Source organism: Argiope bruennichi, chromosome 3 (genome assembly GCF_947563725.1).
Source record: "Argiope bruennichi chromosome 3, qqArgBrue1.1, whole genome shotgun sequence".
Classification (NCBI taxonomy): domain Eukaryota; kingdom Metazoa; phylum Arthropoda; class Arachnida; order Araneae; family Araneidae; genus Argiope; species Argiope bruennichi.
The window spans coordinates 143910350-143935435 of record NC_079153.1 but is presented as its reverse complement, the minus strand read 5'-3'; the positions used below and the strand labels follow the sequence as shown (position 1 = coordinate 143935435).

General features: G+C 30.9%; 1 protein-coding gene across 8 annotated transcripts in view; it reads right to left on the bottom strand.

Annotated features, from left to right (window-relative positions):
- Positions 1-21482: 21482 nt before the first annotated feature.
- Positions 21483-25086, bottom strand: part of LOC129962572 (phosphatase and actin regulator 4-like) — a 130234-nt gene continuing 126630 nt past the window's right edge. For 5 of the 8 annotated variants that reach the window (XM_056076342.1, XM_056076339.1, XM_056076345.1 and 2 more), the window contains exons 13-14: positions 24508-24569; positions 21483-23741 (exon numbers count right to left, since the gene is read on the bottom strand). In XM_056076342.1, coding sequence (XP_055932317.1) covers positions 24545-24569 — 25 coding nt within the window. In that variant the 3' untranslated portion in view covers positions 21483-23741; positions 24508-24544. The remainder of the gene's footprint in view (positions 23742-24507; positions 24570-25086) is intronic. The other 3 variants (XM_056076346.1, XM_056076347.1, XM_056076340.1) reach the window with 2 other exon arrangements.

Sequence of the window (25086 nt, the reverse complement as noted above, 5' to 3'; positions counted from 1 at the left end):
ATAAAGACCATATAGGAAATTTTATCCTTCTAGTTCAAAGTGATTTGACTTTTCTTTGCATTTGACTTTTCTTTGTCACAAATGGCCTGACGCACACAATGCCAAAAATATTTGCTTCAAACACAGGGGGATCTGAAACGTGGATATACGTCAAAATCTCAAGTTCGTATCTTTGAACCATTACAAAAATTTCTCTAAGCACAGAAAGTTAAAAAACAGGGCAGCTGATGCTGTTTTTGACAGAAAACACCTTGAATATATCATCACAGAACAAATTTAAATAAATGAGAATTTCTCTACCTCAGAATATCTCTACTTAAAATAAAGATCAAAGTGTGAGGCGATGTTCTACAGACCAGACCGTTTGAATCCAGATCAAACAGACTCTTCACATATACACTAGAAGGGGAAAATATACATTTCGAAGTGATTTTTTTTATAAATTTTCCATAGTTGTAACTAAAATTATTAACTGAAAATTAAACGAAACTTTGTCTATTCCAATATTATTAATTCTTAAATTTAGATTACTTTTCGATGATCTGATGAGCATATATATATATATATATATATATATATATATATATATATATATATATATATATATATATATATATATATATATATATATATATATATATATATATATATATATATATATATATATATATATATATATATATATATATACTAGCTGACCCGGCAAACGTTGTTCTGCCATATAAATTATTTCTAGTGAATACTTTGGTTGTTAATTAAAAAATAACGAATGTATTGTAAGTGTGTGGGGATGGGATCTATGACAGAAAGGGGAATGGAGCGCTGTAGACGATGATCGCCGACACCATGACATGAAATTTTTATATATTAGACAGATTAGCAGGACGTTTTCAACATTACGCCATAGTGGCGATGATTTCAAGCAAGCGTTGATCTCATCAGCGTACGTTGAACGTGGATAGGGACACCCTAATTAAATAGCGTTATGAAATATACTTTACGACCTATTCTCATGCACGTAAGAAATTTCATAAAAATCAATCGAGCCTTTTCGGAGGAGTATGAACACAAACACCGTGACATGAAATTTTTATATATTAGATAAATTAGCTGGATGTTTTCAACATTACGCCACAGTGGCAATATTTCAAGCAAGAGTTGATCTCATTAGCATACGGTGAACGTGGATAGAAACACCCTAATTACGTAGAGTTATGAAATATACTTTACGACCTATTCTCATACCTACCAAATGCATGTAAGAAATTTCATAAAAATCGGTCGAGCCGTTTCGTAAGAGTATCAACACAAACACCATGAAATGAGATTTATATATATATATATATATATATATATATATATATATATATATATATATATATATATATATATATATATATATATATATATATATATATATATATATATATATATATATATATATATATATATATATATATATACAGTGGTGGCCAAAATTGTGGACACTTTTGAAAATCGTTATGTTTTCTAACTTTGTATGCTTATAGAAAATGTTACATTTCACAAAATGTAAACTCTTACCTATCATTTTAAAGATAATTTAATGGTGATTTCAATACAAAAAGGAAAACTCAAATATTTTCAATGCAAAAAAGTTGTTCTTACTTTAATCTGAATAACAAACCCAGTGATGAAGTGGATTGTAACTTCTAACTTTCCTGACCAATCACTTCTTCTGGGAACCAATAAAATGTTAATAACTGCCAGAAGAAGAAGACATCATGTTATAAAGTTGGAACAGGTCATTTTTGTGCTTTTTTTCTATGGAAGGAAGACTATTTTTTATGTAATCAAATCACAAGTAAAATTTTGTTTAGATTTTTAACATTTAGTAGGAACTGTTGTAAATATTTTTATTATTTAGTCATGAAGCAATGTCATCAAATAAAAGAATAGATTGGACACTTAGAAAGAGAACTAAAATTGTTGTGTTACATGAATGTGGTCTTTCCAATGCTGAAATTGCAAAAAAGGTGGGTAGTTCAGTAACTACATATGGCGTCCGAAAGTTTTGTTTACGATACCAGGAGACAAATTCAATAAAAAACAAAGCAGGAAATGGCTAAAAAAGGTACACCGCATCTGTTCATGACAGAAGACTATGTCTCCATGATCGAAGAATGTCATCAGCGGCCACCAGAAGTGAATTCAATGATGCTGGCATTCATGTTAGTTCAAGAGCAATCAAGAGAAGATTATTAAATGTTAGACTAAGAGGTAGAATTCAAGGGAAAAATTTACAGCAGTGTATAAAAAGATTACAGTTGACAAAAGAACACATTAATTGGTCAGATGATCAGTGGTTACAAGTTATACAGAGTGATGAAACAAAGATATTGTTATTTGGTAGCGATGGCGAAAATAGGTAAGACGTAGAATAGGAGAAAAGCTACATCCTGAGTGCATTCAGGCAACTATGAAGAACTCAGTGTAATGATTTGGTCATGCGTGTCAGCAGACGGTATTGGTCTCTTTCATGTTATCGACGGGACATTAAATGCAAGAAAATACATTGACACTATTCTAGAGCCAAAACTAACACCTTCCATCAGTGATCTCTTTCCCAACAATACACCATTTATTTTTCAGCAGGATTCAGCTCCTTGCCATACAGCAAAAATATCGAAAGTGTGATTTAGTACAAAGAGCCTTGAATTGTTATCATGGCCAGGAAACAGTCCTAAACTCAAAATTATTGAGAACTTATGGGACCGTTTGAAAATTCTTATATATATGAAGCGTTAATCAAATAAAAGAGGATTATTTGAGTTTATAATTGTTTCCTGGTATCAAGCAATAAGAAGGAAGAGCTTAAAACTGTCGTCAGCTCAATGAAATATCAGTGTTAAGCTGTAATAAAAAATAAAGGCTACCTTACTAAACACTAATAACTCTCTGCAGTCATCAGCATCTAATGTATCTCGATAATTATTGCCTCTCAACTTTTTTTTTTGTATTGCAAATATTTGAATTTTGCTTTCGGTATTGAAATCAGCATTAAATTCCATTTAAAATGATATGCAAGTTTTTCCATTTTGTGAAACGTTACAATTTCTATAAACATACAAAGTTAGAAAACATTAAAATTTTCAAAAGTGTCCACAATTTTGGCCACCACTGTATATATGTGTGTGTGTGTGTGTGTGTGTGTGTGTGTGTGTGTGTGTGTGTGTGTGTGTGTGTGTGTGTGTGTGTGTGTGTGTGTGTGTGTGTGTGTGTGTGTGTGTGTGTGTGTGTGTGTGTGTGTGTGTGTGTGTGTGTGTGTGATTTGGTCACCTAGGAAAATTGCCTAGGTATAGAGGATCACAATTGCGATCCGGAGCCGCTACAGGGCGTCTGAAATAATACATAATACAAAGAGAAGAAACGAAACCATTACAGATCATTTTATTGATAATTACTCACTCACATGCGACTAATGCACGCCAAGTGTTGAGCCTACAGGAGATGCTCACAGTTTTTCCCAGATGCATTGAGACAATCCTAGCATTTACAATGCATGGAACGGCGCACCTTCTCAAAGATAACAGGTGTATTTCGAACACATCCTGCTACCACAACCATTCGACCTACCAAGTCTTTCGGCGTTGCAACAGGTGTTTCATACACAAGTCCTTTTAAAAACCCCATTAGAAAAAATCCAAGGGAGACAGGTTTGGTGATCGTGGTGGACATGCGATTGGTCCGCCGCGGCCAATCCAGCCGTCAGGAAAATTAGCCTGCAGATGTGCTCTGACGTCTGTGCTGAAATGTGCAGGAGCTCCGTCGTGTTGAAATCGAATGCGTCGACGAATAGGCATCGAAACATCATTCAGCATTTCTGGGAGAACCTCTTGCAAGAATGTTAGATAAATGGAACCGTTAAATCTTGCTGGGAGAATGTACGGACCAAGTAAACAGTCTCCTAGAATGCCAGTCTACACGTTAACCGAACATTTTCGTTGTGCGGCATGCGTGCGTGTAGCATGCGGGTTTTCATCCGCCCACGTATGCAGGTTGTGAAAGTTCATGATACCCTCTAATAAGAACGCAGCCTCATCCGTGAAGAGAACTCTTGATGCGAAGTTTCGGTCTGCAGTAGATTCTTGCGAAAACCACTGCGCAAAATCCATGCGATTGTTGTAGTCTCCCGATGCGCCAAACGGTAGCTTGTGGGATACGGGTGTCTCGTGATACAACTCGTATACTTCTTGAAGAATTACGCTCCAGTTCTTGGAGAACTCTTTCTTCAGTATCAACTGTTATTTGCTGGCGACCAGCATCCAATTTGTGCCCATCAAACGAGCCTGTTTCACACAATCGTCGATGCAGAGCGCCAAAGAATGAGTGCTAGGCACCTTTCTACCAGGATATTTCTTTCGATACATTCGCAAGGCTTCTCGTCCATTGCAGTTGGCCATGCAGTAAATTAAATGCATGTCAGCCATTTCGCTGTGCGTGTAATTAGCCATGTTACGCCCAACGCATCCACGGCTCGAATGAAGATAATCTCCGTTTTCTCAGCTCGTGTTTGTATCACAACGCCTTTTCGTAGCTCTAGCGCCCTCTGCAGGAATCTGCGACTCTCTGTTCCTATGCGATTTTTGATCCTTGTTGTATGATGGATCTACCATGTCATTTTGTCCACGTTTTTTTTAATCACTCTATATATATATATATATATATATATATATATATATATATATATATATATATATATATATATATATATATATATATATATATATATATATATATATATATATATATATATATATATATATATATATATATATATATATATATAATTTCATGGAACTTTAAAAAAGCGAAAATATGAAAAAATTCTAATGCTTTGCGAGATTTGAACCAGAATCTCCGAAAATAAAGAGTTGATAAGAGGGCCCTTGTACTTGCCGCTTCGTCCCTGTACTCGGAGTTATCATGACACCTGCAAAGCTATTTTCATTTTCAGTTCACTCATCGCTGTCCGAGATATAACATCAAAGTTTGAAAAAAGGCATAATGTATTCCTATGGTAGGATATCAGTGTTTCTTCTAATTAAAAATATAGTGGTTTTATCCAAAAATATAAGCTGTCATATTTCTGCTATAGCAAATGATAAAGAAAAATAATTAAAGGATTTTAGAAATTTCGCCGAATTTTACAACAGAAATGAAAAATCTAAGATTCGAACTTGAAATTCTAAAATTAGGACTAACATTCAGAGAGATTTAACCCTAAAACCTCAATTCGTTACAAAAATGGAAAATTTAATTTTATTCTTTATTCACTTATTCCTATACGAATTCCGAGATCGAAATTTGAAAAACGGCATGTTGTATTTTTATGGAAAGATGTCAGAGCGCATTTGAATTCAAATTCTACTCGTTTTATCAAAAATATTGCTTTATAAGCGTAGTCTGTTTTATTAAAAAATGCAACCTAGAATTTTAGAAATTTAATGGAAGTGAAAAAAAATTATGAGAAAAATAGATTATCTTCTAACGAGTGACTCCTACCTCAAATTCAAAACCTTCAACCCAGATACAGTGCGTTCTAACACTATACAAAAAATTTGTCTCGAGATACGTGAAACTAATTTTATTCTATTACTATGGAAAGACATCAGAGTACCGTCAGATTGTAGTCGCATTGTTCAAAAATAGTATTTCATATGCATAGTTTCTTATTTATCTTTTCATCCCACAAAGGATTAAAAACTAAATAGCTTAGAAATTTAATGGAATTAAAAGAAAGCAGAAAAAATACATTCTCTCCCAAAACGACTTTCAAACACGATGACCAACACGCTCTGTGCTTCTCCCTCACCTCAAGAGTTCGTCTTAGCATCCGACGAGCCACTGCTTCTCTTCTTTCGCAAAATTCTATCCGTCTTTCAAAATAGCTTTGAAACAAGACACGTGCATCCCTATGATGGTAGCACATTCAAATTCGAATTCCAGTTGTTTATTGAAAAAAATTCTTCTTATGCGCAGTATTTCTGTTTTCAAGTAAGTGATAAAAAAAAATATGAAAAAGTTTTACAAATTATTGGAATGAAAAAAAATATGAATAAATATATTCTCTCCCAATGCGAGATTCGAAATTGAAATTCAAAAACTCTGACCAATAACTAGAACACTTGACCCTTCAAAAGTGGTTCGTAATAGCTAATTCTGATCTTAATTCGCGTCGCACTTCCGAATTCGAAGTTGAAAGAAAACGCACAACGCATTCGCAGCGAAGGTTTCGAACATGTACAAATTCGATCCTAGTTATTGAATCGGTAAAAATGGCTTTATATGCACAGTTCTTTTATATTCTTGCAAGCGATAAAACAAAATAAAATTTTATATAAACGAATTGGCGTTTCAAAAAATTCAAACAATTTTTTCTCCCAGTAAGAAAAACTAAAAAACTCGGGCAGTTCTCCGGTGCAAGTCACGTCTACTCCCACAGCATCCTTTTGAAAGTTCGACACTCATTTTAGTCTTCATTCGCTGATTCGCCTCCGACTTGAAAGGATCCTATGCACAGTATTATCGTATTCAAGGAAGTGATAAAACATAACTTAAAGGTTCCTAAATTTATTGTAATTAAAAAATATATGTTATCTCCAAATGCTGGATTCGAGTCTCAATTTCAACAGACAATGAGCTTCAACCCTATCCCTCAAGTTCGTCTGCAAAGTTGGGAAGCTATTTTCAAGCCTGCATTAACTGATCCGTATCGGACTTCCGATATCAAAAATTACAATGTGTCCCCACTGAAAAATGTAGAGCATATTCAAAATAGGATTCTAATTGTTTTGTTGAAAAAATTTTCTTCATAAACACAGCATTTATGCAAGCGATAAAAAGAAATAAAAAGAAACGAAATTATAAATTTAATAAATTCAATATATATATATATATATATATATATATATATATATATATATATATATATATATATATATATATCCGAATTTCAGGGGTGGAAGTTAGGAAAATAGGAACTATGTATGACTAAAAAAGAATGATGAGCACATCGAAATTCGAATGCTGGACATTGTGTCGAAAAAAATGGATTCATATGCAAACTAATTCTATATTTATACATATAATATAAGAGGATAGAAAAAGATATTATAAATTTATTAAAATTTAATTAAGAATTTAATAACGATCATTTCAACTTCGAATGAAGTTTGACAATCTTCCATAGAAATACATTGTGCGTATTTTCAGACTTCAACCTGGCGAAGTCGGATAGGAATGAGCGAAAGAATAGAAAAAGCATCAAGAAAGTATAGGCAAGTTCGTGGGGGAGTGGGCAAAATCAATGCGCGTCAGTTTTAGTTTTAGTATCCCAGATTGGAATGTCACACTGGGTGAGAATATATATTTTTCTCATTCTAGTTTTAAAACATTAAGAAAGAAATCAAATCCTTTTTGTAAAAAAAAAAAAATGTAATTAATATGAACAAAAGTTTCTGTTAAAAAAAGGGAATGATTTCGATAAACATTCGAATGAACTCTAACAATCTACCATAAGAAGACATAGTTCATATTTCCAGACTTCATTCCAAGAAGTCGGATAGGAAAGGGTGAATAAAGAAAATGAGCACCACATCTGCACAGGCGTGTTCATGGTGGAGTGGGCAAGATCACAGCGCATCATTTTTTTTTTTTTTAATTTTGGTATCCCAGGTTTGAATTTCACAATAGAGGAGAATATATTTTTTCATTCTTGTTATAAAAATCCTCCTAAAATAAAGAAAATAGTGAAATAAAAGTCTAATTCTGTCAGAGATTCTAGACATGCACACACTTATTCCTTTTGATATGCATAAGCCTTTCATGCAGGGAGTCGCACTGTTATAGAATATACCTAAAAGACTACATAAGTATCTTTGGACACGTATAATCTTTAGACGACTTGAATGTTGTTCTGTGGTGCGAGTGTCAATCTGCCAAACCTCAGGATCTATGCCAGCTCTTGGAATCAGTTTTTCTTTCACTTTTTTTCATTTTATATATATATATATATATATATATATATATATTTTAATTTTACGTTTAGTGAAAATTATTCTTCTTCCTTTCAAATCGTAATATTTCTTCGGGGATTTGAAAACATGTAAATCTTTTATTTAAAAATTACTTCCAAAATAAAGAAATTAATAAAATAAAAGTCAAAATTCTGGCAGAGATTCTGGACATGCGCAGACTTTTTCGTTTTGATATGCACATGGCTTTCAAGCAAAGATTCGCACTATTATAGAATATGCACAAAAGAATACGCATGTGGCTTTCAATTGCACTGTAGACGCCTCGTATGTTGTCTTGTGGTGCGATTGTCAATCTGCCAGCCAGCTGCCGCAGGTTCGAACATCGCTCTTAGAAATCGTTTTACATTCACATTTTTTTTCATTTTAGTTTTTTTTTTTTTTTTTTTTTTTTTAATTTTGCGTTCATTGAAAATTATTATTTTTCTTTTCAATTTGTAATATTTTTTGAAGAATTTAAAAAGATTTCAATCTTTTATTTTAAAATCCTCCCAAAATAAAGAAATGAATGAAATAAAAATCTAAATTCAGTCAGAGATTCTGGACATGCACAGAATTATTATATTCTGATAGATACATGGCTGCAGGGATTCGTACTATTATAGAATATACACAAAATACTACATAAGTGGCTTTAAATTGCAACTGCTGGCGCCTTGTATGTTGTCTTGTGGTGCGAGTGTCAAACTGCCAAGCAAGTGACGCGAGTTCGATCGACGCTTTTGAGACTCATTTTTCTTTCACTTTTTTTTTTAACTTAATTTAAATTTTTTAACATTTTTCGTTTAGTAAAAATTATTTTGCTTCTTTTCAAAAAGTAATATTTTTCCAAAAATTTAAAAGGATATCAATCTTTTTTTTTTTTCAAAATTCTTCTAAAATAAAGAAATTAATGAAATATAAGTTTAAATTCTGTCATAGATTCTGGACATGCGCACACTTACTCCTTCTGATATACACATGGCTTTCATGCAGTGATTCGCACTATTATAGAATATACACAAAAGACTACACATGTGGTTTTAAATTGCAGCTTTCGACGACCCGTATGTTTTCTTGTAGTGCGATTGCTTACATGCCAAAAAGTTGTCGCAGGTACTATCCCTGCTCTTGAAATTATTTTCAATTATTTTTTTTTTCTTTTAGCGAAAATTATTATTTTTCTTTTCAAGTTGTAATACTTTTTCAAGAGTTTGAAAAGATTTCAATCTTTTATATTCATTTACTTCCAAAACAAAGAAATGAATGAAATGAAAGTCTAAATTCTCTCAGAGATTCTGAACATGAGCAGATTTATTCGGTCTGATATACACATGACTTTTATGCACGGATCCGTACTATTATAGAATATACACAAAATACTACATAAGTGGCTTTAAATTGCATCGTTGGACGACTCGTATGTTGCATTGTGGCGCGGGTGTCTAGCTGCTCACCAGCAGCCACAGGGTCTATCCTCGCTCATCGAATTCTTTTTCCCTTCACGTTTTTTTCTTATTATTTTTTTATTTTATTGAACTTTTCTCAAATTTTTCGTTTAGTGAAAATTATTAATCTTTTTTCAGTTTGTGATATTTTTTCCGCCATTTGAAAACATTTCAATCTTTTATTTAAAATTATTCTAATAAAGGCCTGACTTATCACCCTACGGAATTATTTTTCATTCTGCGTGGCTCATCCGTGTCTTAGTTCTGAATGAATCAAGAAAGCACGGCGGTTCTTCAATAAGGTGGTCCGTCAGAGTTTCAGCAAAGTAATATTAGCAGTGGATCGGAATATTTATTTCTGATCATTGCGAATGGGGCAAATCATAATGTACCTTCCAAACCGGGGGGACGGATCTCCCAAATACTTTTCTCCAAACTCTCTAATAAAAAGTATTATCCCCCCCCCCGCGAAAAATGGTGGACCTTGGGTAAGGAAGAGAATGCCTTGTGTAGCACTGACGTGCAATAGTTACGAAATATTAATCTTGGGCGTGAATTTTGCATTTTCACTGAATCTGTTGTGTGATACTTGGCGATCAACATTTAGCTTGTAGTGAATAGTATCTGAAAATCGAATTTCGATTTTAGACTCGTTTCGCATCCGACTGGAATCAAAATCTGACGCAGAACTACAGTTGCAGTCACCAAATCACATTTGATATATTGAACTCATTGCGTTTTTGAACTGCCACGTTTACATGCTTCTGAAAGTGCTGCGAGACAGACGCTGTTGGATTTGGCTCAACATTCGACAGGTGTCTACAATAGAGATGATGTTAAATGAATCTGTGTGCGAAATTCTATCTATCTTTGTTTTTTAATTATGATAGATATATATATTGTTCCGGTTATTCGGACTTTTATTCAAATAGTCGGAAAGACATACTTCCTCCTAAAAATCCTGATAAATTTTGCTCAAAATTCGATAGAAATCTATAAATATGGCGTGAAGACCATATGCCAAATTTCATTCGTTCAGCTCAAAGTGTTTTTTAGTTATCTTTGTCACGGACATAAAGCTAAAAATGGATTTTGGGGACTCAGTGAGATTTAAAACATGGAGATTCGTCAAAATCTCGAGTTTGAATTTTTTGACAATGACAGCACTTTCTCAATATTTTGTATAAAAGAAAGTAAAAACCAAAACAAATTGATAAACAGATTAAAAATAAAGCTGAAATAATTAATAAACACAAATATATTGTTATGCACTATAGTAAAGTAATGAACGCAGTAAAATTTTGCTATATTGAATGCATTTCCTCTGTGTGTGTTACATAATATATTTTTTACCATCTTCTTCTGATAACTTTTTGTTGAAAGATAAATAACTTACACAAACGACGGACATTTATAACTAATTATTAATTTAAACCTGTGTACAAGTGTGAGTGAATCACTTGTACATAGGCCGATCCGAACAGAAAAGTAAGTCTGAGATGGAAGAGGATGCATAATGTCCCCACAATTCGCACTTATCAATCCTAATTCATTACATAAATTAGATTTTAAATGGTCATAGTATGTGAATACTTCAGCGCATAGTAACAACAAAGAAATTGGCCAGATGATCAGCAATTTCTTAAATATTAAAAATGGCAGAAAATTTGTGCATGACAGAATTCCATCCACTGCTGGCGATAAGCCATGCTTTTAAAGAAAAGGCATAAAAGAATTCAGCAAATAAATGTCTTGATATAGAAATGTGGAAGGTCATTTTTTCGCAATGACCTCGCAGGCTCCTCCGTTAAAGTCTCGCCCATAATTTGCATATCAGTGCAATGTACTGATTTTCTAGATACTTGCGAGGAAACCTTCGAATTAATTTAAGAGCAAGTAGAACCCTGATAAAGAGTGAAACAATGTCACATATCTAATGAAGTGTTAACATTTACATTTAAATTCCAATCGTATCTCTATTTGTCGTTTTCAGAATCATAATAAACAAGTTGACGAAGGTCATCGTATGCAATATTATGTCTAGTAGCATTTTCATTTCAAAATCCAGTTTTTCTATTGAGTAAAAAAATATGATTACTTCTATTTTTAATTAAAAAATATTTTGATTAAACAGAATTTTAAAAAATCTTTTTTTAGAAACATTCGCAATAAAAAAAGTATTTTTAAATTTCCTTAAAATAAATCAATCTCAGAGAAGATTGGAGATCTTTATTAGTGTGCCATATAAGCCTGGTAGTATTTAATTGCTGAAAATTATTGCTTGAGAACTATCTGCCTTTGGTTACCAGCTGGTTCGCAGAATTGAAGATTTCTGAAATTTCTGATTAAATATTTTTTGTAACTTAGTTTTCTCAACAAAGTAATTTTGAAATTCAAGTTATAAAACATACTATATAGCCTATCGAAATTTTAGAAGCTTTACACCATCCTCTTCATGAAAGAAAGGTCCGAAGTTTCTGTCATCTCACCTAAAATCACAACTTTAATTTGAAAAGTGATTGAATTGGTAACAAATACAAAAACTTTTTTGATAAAATTATCTAAAAATGGATGGGTCTAATATTTCATGCCGGCATTTTTTTTTTTATTGTTGATGGATAAATTACAAAAACTCGGCTGATTTTTCCGTGTTGAACATGTTTCAGTATGAGGCATGTTTTTAATAAAAGCTTTGAAATTTTGTTGTATTTACGATTGTAGCAATATATAATTATAATAATTGCAACAATTATAATTAAATATTGAAATATCTTTTAAGAACATTCATTTTGAAACACCGCTACTTTTTCCTGTGACATAATTGAATGAATAAGAAAGAATTAGAAAAATGCACACTGCAAAGGACAGAACGCTGTAAGGCCTCCGAAATAGCATGTTCTATATCTATCGAAATTTAAAGTCTAAAAGTACTTTCCTCAGGGAGCCATTACGATCAAATTTCACAAAATATTTAATTGAAACTTTTACCTAGCCTTCATTCTGGCTAACTAACTAATCGCCGAAAGTAACTAGTTTTTAACATTTGTAGAAATTTAATTGATGATTCGTTGCTTTTACTATACCAGCACATCTTTTAAAACTCTTTATTGCCATACAATTAAGCCTGTAGACAAAGTAAACTTTTCCCGATTAGCTTCGCAAAAAATGAAACAAAAAATCTAAAATCTTGATGTATTGTCGAATACTGTTCTTGATGATACATCCAGAGATGCGCCATGTTTGTTTGTTTGAAATGGAACGGCTTGAGATGTGTAGCACCAACACACACAGAGAGAGATTTTCATCTTTATTATAATTGGAGAAGAGCAGTAAGTTGTGGAAACTTTATGCGGCTGCAGTTATTTATTTTGAAGAGGATGTAATGTACAAATAAATGTTCTCGTTCCTGCCAAAATTATGTTGTGAAGCCGAAAATTTTAAATAAATTGACGTTGAAATATGATAAGTCTGTTAAATGAGAACTAATCTTTATTTTTCACATCTTTTGAACTCACTTTTTTTTTTTTTCATCAGAACAATTTCTTGTCTATGTAAACATTTTATTACAGCCAATTGAATGGATAAATTGCGATTCTTGTGTAATATTCCACCTAATTTGTGGAATTAAATAAGAGATTTACCAAAATATATAATCTATTTTCTTCATTTTGCTATGAAACAAAATTTTTTGAAAAATCCGCATTTACAAAGACTGGTTTAGACTATGCTTCTATCACACCGATAACGAATATCTTTTTTTATTATTTTTGATTACCGATTTAATTCAGAAAGGTCCATTACTTTCAAAGTAATTATTATTAAATACAAGTCATTGCGCTTATGAAATCAAGGAAATTAAAAAATAGCTTGGCAATCAAACTGGTTTCACTGAAAAGCACAGTTCTTTTTATATACTTTTAATCAGGACGGAAGATTTGTAGACGTTTGAATTTATGTTTCTTAGTTAAATTATAAAATGGAGATTTTTTTTTTAAATGAAGGTGTTTTCCATTAAAATTCTGTCAAATGCAATAACGCAGAAATCAAATAAATTAGGCGACCGTGTTCAAGAATATAAAGATTGGAAAAAGTTCAAAATGAATTAGATCAAATATCAAAACTGTAAATACTGTCATTTTTTTTATAAAAATCAAAATTTTGTGATCTTATAAAATCATAAAATATTTATTTATTATATATAAAAAATAACATTAATCGATGATGATTAGGTTTATTAGTGTTTGAAAGAACCCGAGAAACTCGATTCTATTAAACATTTAGCATTACTGATGCATGTCAAATCTATCATGGTCGTCCTCTGGCTAGGTTCAGAAGGAATGTCAGCTCTTCGGGCACAAGAGGATGACAAAGGCTTGTTTTTTGCGCTGCCAGGTAAATAAAAAGATCTATCGCGAAATGGCTCTCTTAAAATTTAAAGTGGAAAGTTAATCGAATTATATTTGAATAAGAAAGCTGCCAATCATAATTTTCTTTGTAAATTTCTTCTTCTACCTCAGGTACTTCTTTAAGATTCGAAACTATATATTTTTTTCTGTAGGGCGTTATTTAATTGTTATATGGAACATTAAAATAGACATGAGGAATGAAATCTCACCATCTTCATCCCTGCTTAGAATGTGCTTTTCCATGCTGCATTGGTTTCATAAAAATTAAAATAATTCAGAGACGATTTGTCTGTGTTGGCGAATGGCGGGAAGGCCGCAACTGATGTGTGCAAATTGATATAAGAAACAAGGGCCGTGTAATTACCCGCGTGTCATTTGATCTCGCTTCCAGCAACTCTTCCCTTCATCACGCACAATGTAAGTTATTGACTGACAATATTTTTTAGCCTTATTTTGTTGGTGACAAATCTACATAATCACTTTTTCATTTCGATTATAATATTTTTATGCTTATAACATAACTCTCGAACGGGTATCTTAAAAGAATGAATGAAATGGAATGATGTAGAATAATAGGAGGGTCGTAGGAAACCTCTTTCATATTTGTAATCTAAAACAATTTTTTTTAATCACTTTCGCTTGAAACTTTTTGCTAAAGTTCGCCTGCTAGTATATTTAATCAAATTCATTTATGATTAATTATGTATTTCTGTATTATGTTTGTATTAATTTCTGTATTTATTCCCAATTTTGTGATTGTGACGATATTTTTCTAGCTATTTCCAAGGAAAAAATAGGGGTCCAATAAAAAGAAAATTTGAGAAACTCAGCTCTCGAGTGGTGCAATATCATATTATTTACGAGCAAACTAAATAATCAAATTATAATAATATAAAACCTACCAACATAAATGATTGGTTTTTAAAATGGCTGTTATGGCGTTCGAAATATTTTTGTTATATGAATGAAGTTATCATGCCAAATATTTTTTATCTTTATTTTAATATTCATCTCATTTTGAAAATTTTTGAATATATATATACTAACTAAAAAAAAACTTAACAAAATACGCTTATAGTGAAATAAACAGGATTTCTTATAGAAAATGAATTAACAGTTTAAAATTATTTTTTTTATATAAATGCTGCACTTCAAAATTTTTTCGAAAGTATGCCAGCTAAACAAGCTTGTACAAAAATAGACATGATTTCTTATAGAAAATGGGTAAACAATTTAAAATGTAAGGTAACAAAATAAAGCTTCGAGTAAAATGCATGTTTATATGAAATTTGAGAACATTTTGCTGGAACAATATAAGCCTCGAATTTATAGCAATTTTATGAGTTTATTTATTTGTTATCCGTAATCTTTAAACAAGATACGTGGACTGAAGTAAACTGGTCAAAGTATATGAATACGAAACTTAGAAAAAATTTGAATAATTTGAATTTGAAATTTAAATGCAATTTAGAAAGGAAAAATAGAACCCTCCTATTTATTCCATTGTTCAGCTCACGAGAAATCGGCAGGATTTCTTTTCCTCGAATTAATCGAACATTTGGATTTTCTTTTCTGTTTTCCTACTGGTCTCCTCTTCAACCTCTAAGTGTATGGTAGAACTAGAACAGTTAGCAAAAGAAGGATGCTGTCGATTATGTTGCATGCAGTAGTTGAAATGATCGAATTGCTTGATATAAATAAGCAGTATCAAGCAATTCGGTCACAAATGAGCTTTGCTAGAAAATTCTGAAAGCCGTTGCATGTTTGGTAAAATCCAATGAATATGACGCAACTTGATTTAAATCTTATCTTCTGATATTAATAACATATTTACAGATTCTTTGAATAAACTATCAAAACTTGAACGCTTACAAATCGTAAGAGTGAGGTTATAAAGTATTCAAAGAGCAGTTTAAAAATAAATATGAGTGACGTATTACAAGATGCAATAATAAGAGCATAAAAGAAGTTCGAAAACACCAAACGATATTCTCTCAATTCTTCGTAGCGCGAGATTAATTAATTAAAAGCAAGAAACTAAGCGATAAATTAGTAGCGCTACCTTTAGGTTTTAACAAATTAAAAGTAAGAAACCAAATTATAAATTGGTCACTCCATAGAAATGCAGAGCAGATGCGAAGATACCACATTCCGCGAGCGTAACTGCTTCCCTTCCGCCGATAACCACATGCGGTGTCTCCGTACAATGCGTTTCGCAACATAATGAATACAAACAAGTGGGCATCTTTCTTCCCGCCGATTAGATCCATAATTTCCACATCTGCTATTTTGGCAGCATGACCGCATATCCAGTTATATTTATTTAAGTCTTGGCTCTTTCAAGTTTCACATTTTTCACGGATATACGGGCCCTTTGACAAATTTAAAGCAAAATGTAATGCAGAACTACGGTGGAGCGTTGCTGTGTTACCGAAATACAATTTTAACCATATGACCCTATGTGTTTTTGAGCTATCCTATTCACGTGCATATGGGCAGACAGATTTTCTTTCAACAGTTGAAAGAACAGTCCGAATTTTGATAAAAATCTATAAACAGGACATTAAGATTTAATGTCACAATTCATCTTAATACATTCCAGTCATTATGCTCACAGACAAACAGAATTCTCGAACTGAGTATTTCGGACACAGAGGGGTTTGTAAAAATATCGAGGTCAAAATTTTAACGAACACAATATTTTTTTCTTTGTACATAAGAAATTATGAAAACACCTTTTTTCAAATATTTTTATACAATATACAAAATATATACTATAGTATAGTATATATAAATGTATATTGCATAAAATATATACCATTTATATATATTATATCATTTTTTTCAACTATGGGCCTTTCAAATGATTCTTGATTTAATAATATTTTTCTATGAAACATCTGATGCAAGCTTTGAAACTTTAAAAAAATTCCTTCAATATTATTTTAAATTAATTATTTCTATTTTCACAAGAATACAGCCTTGTTTCAAAATATGAATTAAATTATAACTGAATTTGTACGAAATGAAATATAAGAGAGAAAACAGCTGTCGATGAGCGCTTGCGCCTTCGTTTTAAAATTAGTAACTGTGATTCGTGAGAATTCCTTAACCTCTTTCTCCGAATGAAGCTGCGCAGAGCATATCTTTTAGATTTTCTTCATTATTTATTTAAAAAATAAAAACCCTTAAAATCATTTTTAACTCTTCCGTTGTACTAAAAATTCTCATGTATTTACTTTTTTGTCAGTGTACATCAACATGTCATTTTTACTTTCTCGTACACAACGCATAGAGAAAATATTGTGACTGTCAGAAAATTCGAATTCAAGTTTTTGATGAATCTCTTCAATGTACATCTTCCCGAGTAGAGAAAACACATTTTTGGCATCTGTCTGTCTGTCGCTGACAAAGGTAACTCAAAGGTGCTTTGAGGTGGATAAATGAAATTTGGTACATGGTCTTTACACCAAATTCGATGTAATTTGAGAGCAAAATCTATTCAGAGGAAGTCTGTTTGTTCGGCTGTTCGAATATAATACCTAAAAAGCATAGAAAGCTAAATAGATAAAATTCGTATAGACAAAAGATAGATAATATTCATTTAACAAATCTGTATACCGATAAAATTCGGTGCACAGATTTAATTTCCATAGTCTAGATATTTATCAAAATTTAAGACAAATCCAAAAAAAAAACAAACATTTAAAAGTTCAGTTTTCTTTGGCCTATTTGTACTCCATAAACAATCTAAAATTTTAACAGCGTATCAATATTCGCTGATGGGCAGGGATATCTAATCACAGTTTAAGAAATCACCACAAAAAAAAGACTAGAAAAGGAATGGAAAATAAATATGAAAAAATACTCTGAATCAAGATTTGTGGCACTTTTTTTTTTTTTCAAATGCTCAAATTCACAAAACTTAAAAATCATTGAGTCTCATAAAAAAACGCATCAAAAACATTTCTTAAACTATTTCAAAATGTTCTTAGTTAAAATAATTTTCTCTGCAACTGTCCTTAAGAAAAATGAGTCTTCTTCACTTATTTTTGTGTTCATAGGAAAATGAGTACGAGCAGCTCTTCATTATCAGCACTTTGAAGAGTGGGGGGGGGGGACTTTTATTGCATTTGAAACACAAATGAGGATGCTTTTAAACACATGTTATGCTTATTTCAGAAGAATTTCAGACATTTTAAGAGGATTTCAATTTATTCATTTCAAAAGAAAACCATCAGCTGACCTTCTGCAGATGTCCATCGTATTAGATAAGACACTCCTCAAGCATTCAGATTACTACAGACGCATAATCTCTCTGCTTTATTCATGGTCGAATGAGTCCAAGATAAACATATTTCTTACCTACTAATCTCTGTTTACAGTTCGCTGCTGCCGCGCTTTTATGCCATTTAATTACAATCTGCATAGGAAAAAGTTAAATAAATAGTAAGAACAATTATGATATCGTTCCGCTTTTAAATAATTTTGGATAACTTATTCCCCGTTTCTCTTTTCAGATGCTGTTCCTTCTCAGTTTCCTGTGCTTCTTAGCTGCAGTTTATGGCCAAAACAATCTTGATGAAATCTACGATGAATACCCGTTCCATTTAAACCGGGTTGATATGGATGCTCTAAACAAGACAAATAACTTGGATGAGGTGTACAGTTTAAGTTACCCTTACTCTTATCTTCCATCAGTGGGCTACAGTACAATCTCACAAGCTGGGCATCAATCGATTTTTTTCGATATGCCACCAGTGATTCTGGTTCAGAGAAATAGCACTGCGAATCCCCGCAACGAAACCACAAATAAAAGCCAGATTTCTGAAGAAAAACTTAAAATACCAGTAGCTCATAAAGCAATCGCGTCTTTAAATAATTTAATCAACTTTACCAATTCCACAGCCAGCCATGTTGGAAATGCATTGGGTGTTGGAAGTATATTTGAAAGTAACAGTACTGCAGATTTGAAGGAGGCCGATTTCCTGAGGAATAATGCTACCAATTCCACCGAGCCCAGTTCACAAAGACTCCCTTCTCCTGTTAATATCAGCCATTTCGATCATTACTTGTTCCCATTCACTGCGTACGTTTTAAATCGAGGAGAAATCCCTTTCACTCACCCGTACGCACATCCATTTGTCTTTTGATGTATTGCCGCCACCAATTTGAATACTTCTATTGTATATATAAAATTTAACTTTAAACAGTTTCGAATCCGGATATAATAAATGGAAAATTCTGATTTTTATTTCGTTTTGTAATAAAAAAAAAATCTGCTTTTTGTTTTGCTTTTTGCAAAAAAGAAAGTTTTATTTAAAATACTCAGAAGACTTAGATGAACATTATGAGGCCCAGATAAGAAATTGTAAACTTTAAACACAAGCAAGAAAATTAATAATGATGTAAATCCCTTCCCGATTCACATGAAGACAATTTACCCTCGAATTTTTCATTTCATTTCATTTTTTTTCACTACCTAAACAAGAATTTTACGAATGTTAAACTTATGCAAGCAGCTTATTCTATGTTAATTTTTTACCATCTCCTCTAATCCGACACGCCTCAGTCATCTGTCATTTGGTGACGAGGCATTCTTTTCTTTAAGGCCTTTCCTCTTTTAAAACGATGCTTTTGTTTAACGTGCACCTAACAGATTTCATATTTAAGGATTTAAAAGAATATGATGGTATAAAATGATAATCTCCTTTAACAATTCTATTGAAATCAAAAAGGGTCGTCAGGCATGCAGTGAGAGATAAGAGATGAAAAGGAGAAAAATGGCGACTTCAAGAGATCTCAATATAGTTGTGAGTGAAAAGACATCTGGATTTTGTTTATTCTAAAATAAATGTGTAAAACGAACATTTTTAACCTGGAACTTTGCAACATAGTACAATACCACTCTCATTTCGTACTAATGTTTATACCATTCATTTAATGTTTAAAATAAGCACCGAATTTCTTAGTCATTCATAAAACATTTTCATGTTTTTTGTAGTTCCTTTTTTTTATTATTATTTGAGAAAATATCCTTTTCTGTGTGCTTCCATGAGGCCACAAAATGCTCATTTCATTGCAGGGCAACACTACTATTTTCAGCTATGCCGATAGCTTTGCGACCCCAAAAGATAAACATTTCCTTCGCCTTTACTTCCTTGGAATGCTGCTTGAAAAAAATTAATAAAATGGCACATAACGAGTTGTTAAATCAATGTAAATATAATTTTTAAAAAGCAAAAATTAGTTACATAATTATTTAGCATTAGCCGAAGTCCTTATCAAAGAGTTAAAGATAAAAAATGCTAATTATAAATAAAGCAAATGTGTAACAAAGCGAATTCGAAGTTCCGAATTTCTTAATTGTATGGAAATTAGCGTTTCCCTCCCTTATTGAACGCAGAAAAGAAAAGAAATACAGAAAAAGAACGATAGAAAATATTAAATTATCGTCATTTAGTGCTGCTTCATTATTAGATTATTTTATCGTAACTTCGAAATTATTTGGATGAATGAAAGCGCAGTTAATACTCAGCTAGAGTAAGATACGAAATATTTCTTCTTATCAATATATTGAATTATTTTATTTCATATCTAAACAGAATGTAGAGTTTAAAAAGTTCAATGGCTTCTTATATTGACAGAAGGCAAATCGTATTGAATTGATCAACGATATAGAAAATATCATGAAAATGGAAAAGTTCATATTTCTTCGCTTTTCTTTATTTTCAGTTACTTACAAAATTATTTGAATACATTAAAAATGTTTCACAAATGAGCGATGCTTCTGTTCCAACGGAACTTTTTAGACAAAAGTTTACAATTCTTATGAATTTAAAAAACGCTCATTTTTTGTGTGAGCATTATGCCAAAAGGATCTCAAAAAATTCATGAGCAATGGTTTTGGAAATTTTAAAATATTTAATTTCTTTAACATATCGTCCTAAAAAATTTTTATCATAATGAAATTATTTAATGCAAATTCTTTAAGGGAATTAAGCATCAAATTTGGAAAAGCTTTAATTGAACAATAACAATTTAATAAATTTCATTACAATCTATTTTCCTTAAAACTAATGAGAAAAATGGTAATTTTGAATTTTTAAATTTGAAAAATATTTAATTTTATCTATATCAAAAGTTATAAAATTTCAAAGCAACTTCACAGAGAATATATTAAAATAGTTGAAAATATCTTTTAATGAAGTCTTTTATATTCCAAGTCATAATAATTTACTCCATTCATCATATTCTGAGTTATAGGTGATTGCATTATTGTACTGAGATATGTCTTATGCGGTATCGTAAAATTGTTTATAAGAGAATTTAAATTTAGTCTTAAACTTGGCCCATGATGACAGACAAATGTTGAGCTTTTGGTTTAATAGTTAAAACTGCTTGGGTATGTAAACTTTGAATTAAATTCCACGATGAATTTTTGAATGATTTCAGTAAAATAAAAATTGGATTTAAGGCGATATTTGTGGAGAAATTGTCAATTTTAATTTGACCAGACAAAAAATACTTCCAAAGAATTAAATTACTCTTTTATTCATGCTCAGCCATTTGCATTGGATAGAAAGCTTTTTTAAAATGTCAATAAGGAAAAAATACAAGACAACACAATCATGAAATCACTGACCTAATTCATATATATGTAGTTGACAAATGTTTCAAGCTTTCATGAAGATTGAATCCTGATAACAATATAAACATATTTAATGATCTAATCCATACTGCTTAAGCAGTACTAGTTATATGGAATGACATACTGTATCGTAGCGGCTTACTGTACTTTTGAATTTTCAAAATTTAGTCTTTGTCCCATATGAATGAAAGAAAAATTATATATGTATTATGAGTACATACCCATTCTGGTTAACTTTAATATTTGAATAATATGGGTATAACAATAAGTTGCACTACTTGACAGGAAGTACATTCATATCTCTGGCAGGATTTAATATATAAAATATGTTCTCTTCTCTCAAAATTATAATAACTGCACATTTGACACAGAGTTTGTAAAACACGACACCAAATAAATAGCAGTTATGGTGATAGCTCAAAAGCAATTTATTATTTTTTGCATTTCTAATTATGTTGCAATCTGTGTATCATAAATTTGTTTTATATTAATAACAAAACACAGCTAATGTGGATATTTGAATATATATTTAATAATATGCTTAATATCATAAAATGTCACATCATATATAATATGTAAATATCATAGCTGATGTCATATACATGCCTGCCTAATGACAAGTCTTATTTCCATATTTTACTTACCACCAAAATTAATGTAATATTAAATAATATGTTAAAAGGACTTATTTTCTAATCAAAAACCATTGAAGATTTTTAAAAATAAAAATTCAGACTTGAAAAGATCAAAATTTTCTAAAAATGAATAACAATTCTTTGCATTCAATCCTTGGCTAACAAAATGCTTAGGATGGAAAGGCCACTTCTACCTTAAAGAACTGAGAAAACAAAATTAATGTATATTCTAAAATGAGCCAATATTATTAGCCTAAATAAAATAATTAGCAGTGGTTAAAGAAGCAAATAATTTTATTGTAAGGAGAATATATATTTTTTTTTATTAACATCTGATGCAGTTCACAAAAACAATCGTTTCTAATCACTTTGTGACAGCAAAAATTATACATATTTTTTCACGGATAGTGTAAAGTAGCTTACATACAAAGAAGCAATACCAAATTTATAGGCTTTATTTTGTAATGTTCACTGCACAACAAGGTCAACAGGAACTAAAACACATGAAATATATAGTGTGATATGTACACAATTAATATATATGATGAAGGTACTTTAGCTGTAGATAAAAATATTGAAAAATTATCACAGTCTTTAAAGAATCGCCACAGCCAATTTAATACTGAATATCATACATAAATTTTAGAAAAACATGATCCATTAAAAAAATTTTTGTTTGCTTAGTAAATATTTAAATAGTGCACATCTTGAAAGATTGTATTAATTATACATAAAGAAATTGATATTAGAAAAATTGAATAAAGTATTTTTAAATAGTTTAAAAAATATTAGAGCTTTTTTTTTACTTTGTAACATCTGACAGAAGAACTAACAGGCACAGTGCAATAAAAATCACTATTTGAAAACATTTAAACATTCATTTATGAATATCTACAATATGATCTACATAAGTTGGTGCTTTAAAATATATAGATGAATATAAAGCATCCAATTTCACATTGTTTCTCTTTGATGATGACTCAGGAATGCTGGTATTTACAGAAAACATTCATTTACACAAAATGTAAGATCCCAGATCTTGCATTCTGCAACACAGACACTATACAATATTCAAAATAAACATTATCAACAACGCAATACAAAGTTTAAAACGATTTTTCCTATTTTGAACTTTACATCTTTGATGGAGAAACTAGCACACATTTAAAAAATATTCCCTACAAATTTTATTTTTCATAAAAATATTTAAAAAATATTTCACACAGTCTGTTATAAACAGTTGTCCGAGTTTATAAAATTTATCCCAAATTGGGACAAATGGTCAAAAAGGTTTTTTCCCCCCTCAAGCTACAGCTTGGAGAGGGGTATATTGTATACTTTAAGGGACAAATAATATTTATGCTTTTGAACACTGAACAGTTTTCAATTTCAAATGCACTAACATCAATCTTTAAATTTTTCTAGTGCTTTGCAGGCCCAGCCAGCAATGAAAGAGCATACAGCAACAAAACACTTGGATTTTAAGACATATAAATACATAGAGGAGTCATCTAAAAAGCAGCTGTTGCTGTTAGGGCCGGTGAAATCTAAAAAACAGATAAATAAATAAATAAAAATAAAGAATAAATAAAGCAATTTCTAGTAAAAAATAAAACAGGTAACAAGGCTTACAGCTAACAACCCAACTTTTAACACAGGTAGTAAAATATTTTTTTAAAAAAATTTAAGGTAAAATTTAAAATGACACATAATAGAAAATTTTTTTAAGTAGACATCATATAACAAATGAAAAGTTTAAAATTTCTATTTCTATTTGTACTAAAAAGATTTTTTTTTTTCAGAAAGAAAATTGCACTTTAAATAGAATAACTCTGCTGCTAAGATGTTAGTGTTTTAATTTTTAAATTAAAATCATTTTTGAAAACCTAAATCTATACAAATTTAATATTTAATCCAAATATTGAAAACGACTAAATGAATTTTGTAAATACACATGTCTTCAAAAAAAGAATATAAAATTACGCTTTAAATTTTCAGACAAAGAAATAGAAAGGGGGGTGGAGAAGATTTATTTTAATATAAGAATTTGTACAAAAGTATACAAAACAGTGACCAAAAACTACATGAAACTTAATATAACAAAACAGTCTCATTGTGTAATATTGACGGAATAAATACTTAAAATGAATAAATCAAAAGTAATGAATGAAAGATTATTTTATGATACATTATATATATATATATATTATATAAATTAAGCTTAGAAAGTTAACAATTAATTTAAATCTATAGAATAAATTTCACTTAAGTATTAAATTTCAGCTGCAGAAAATTATATTAAAAATTTCATACGAAGACGAAGAGGACCCAAAAGATTTCAGGAATGTGATCAAAAATCAGGAATCTTGTAATATCTAAAAACCAACATGCCTTCTGTTAGAATAATATAAATTCATAGATTAGAACAGGCACAGGTACATTTCCTAAAAGCACATGCAAGGGATGGAAGCTAATAAACAAAACTGGCTAAATTTCACACAGCATCAAATTTTAATATTGAAAATCAGGACCCAACCCCTTTTGAAAAAGTAGAAAAGAATTAGCCAAGAATCCGTACTTCAAATATTCACTTTCAATATTTTAAAAAATCAATTAAAACGTACCTAGTATTATAAAGTGGTAGAGCTTAATAAGCTTTAAAATAAAATCTTTCTACAGTAAGAAAGCTGATTTTGTTTAAATAATCTGTGTTTATAAATTTATATGGGTTAAGTTATTCCAAATTCTTTATTTTCACACTGTAGCAGAATGTACATTAAAGTGGCAATAAAAAAAGTAAAAGCTTTAACAGCATCGACAAAGTGGATGAAAGTGATGCGCCAAAAGATATTAATTTAGCATGTTTGATTACTTAAGATAGAGCTAAGCAAT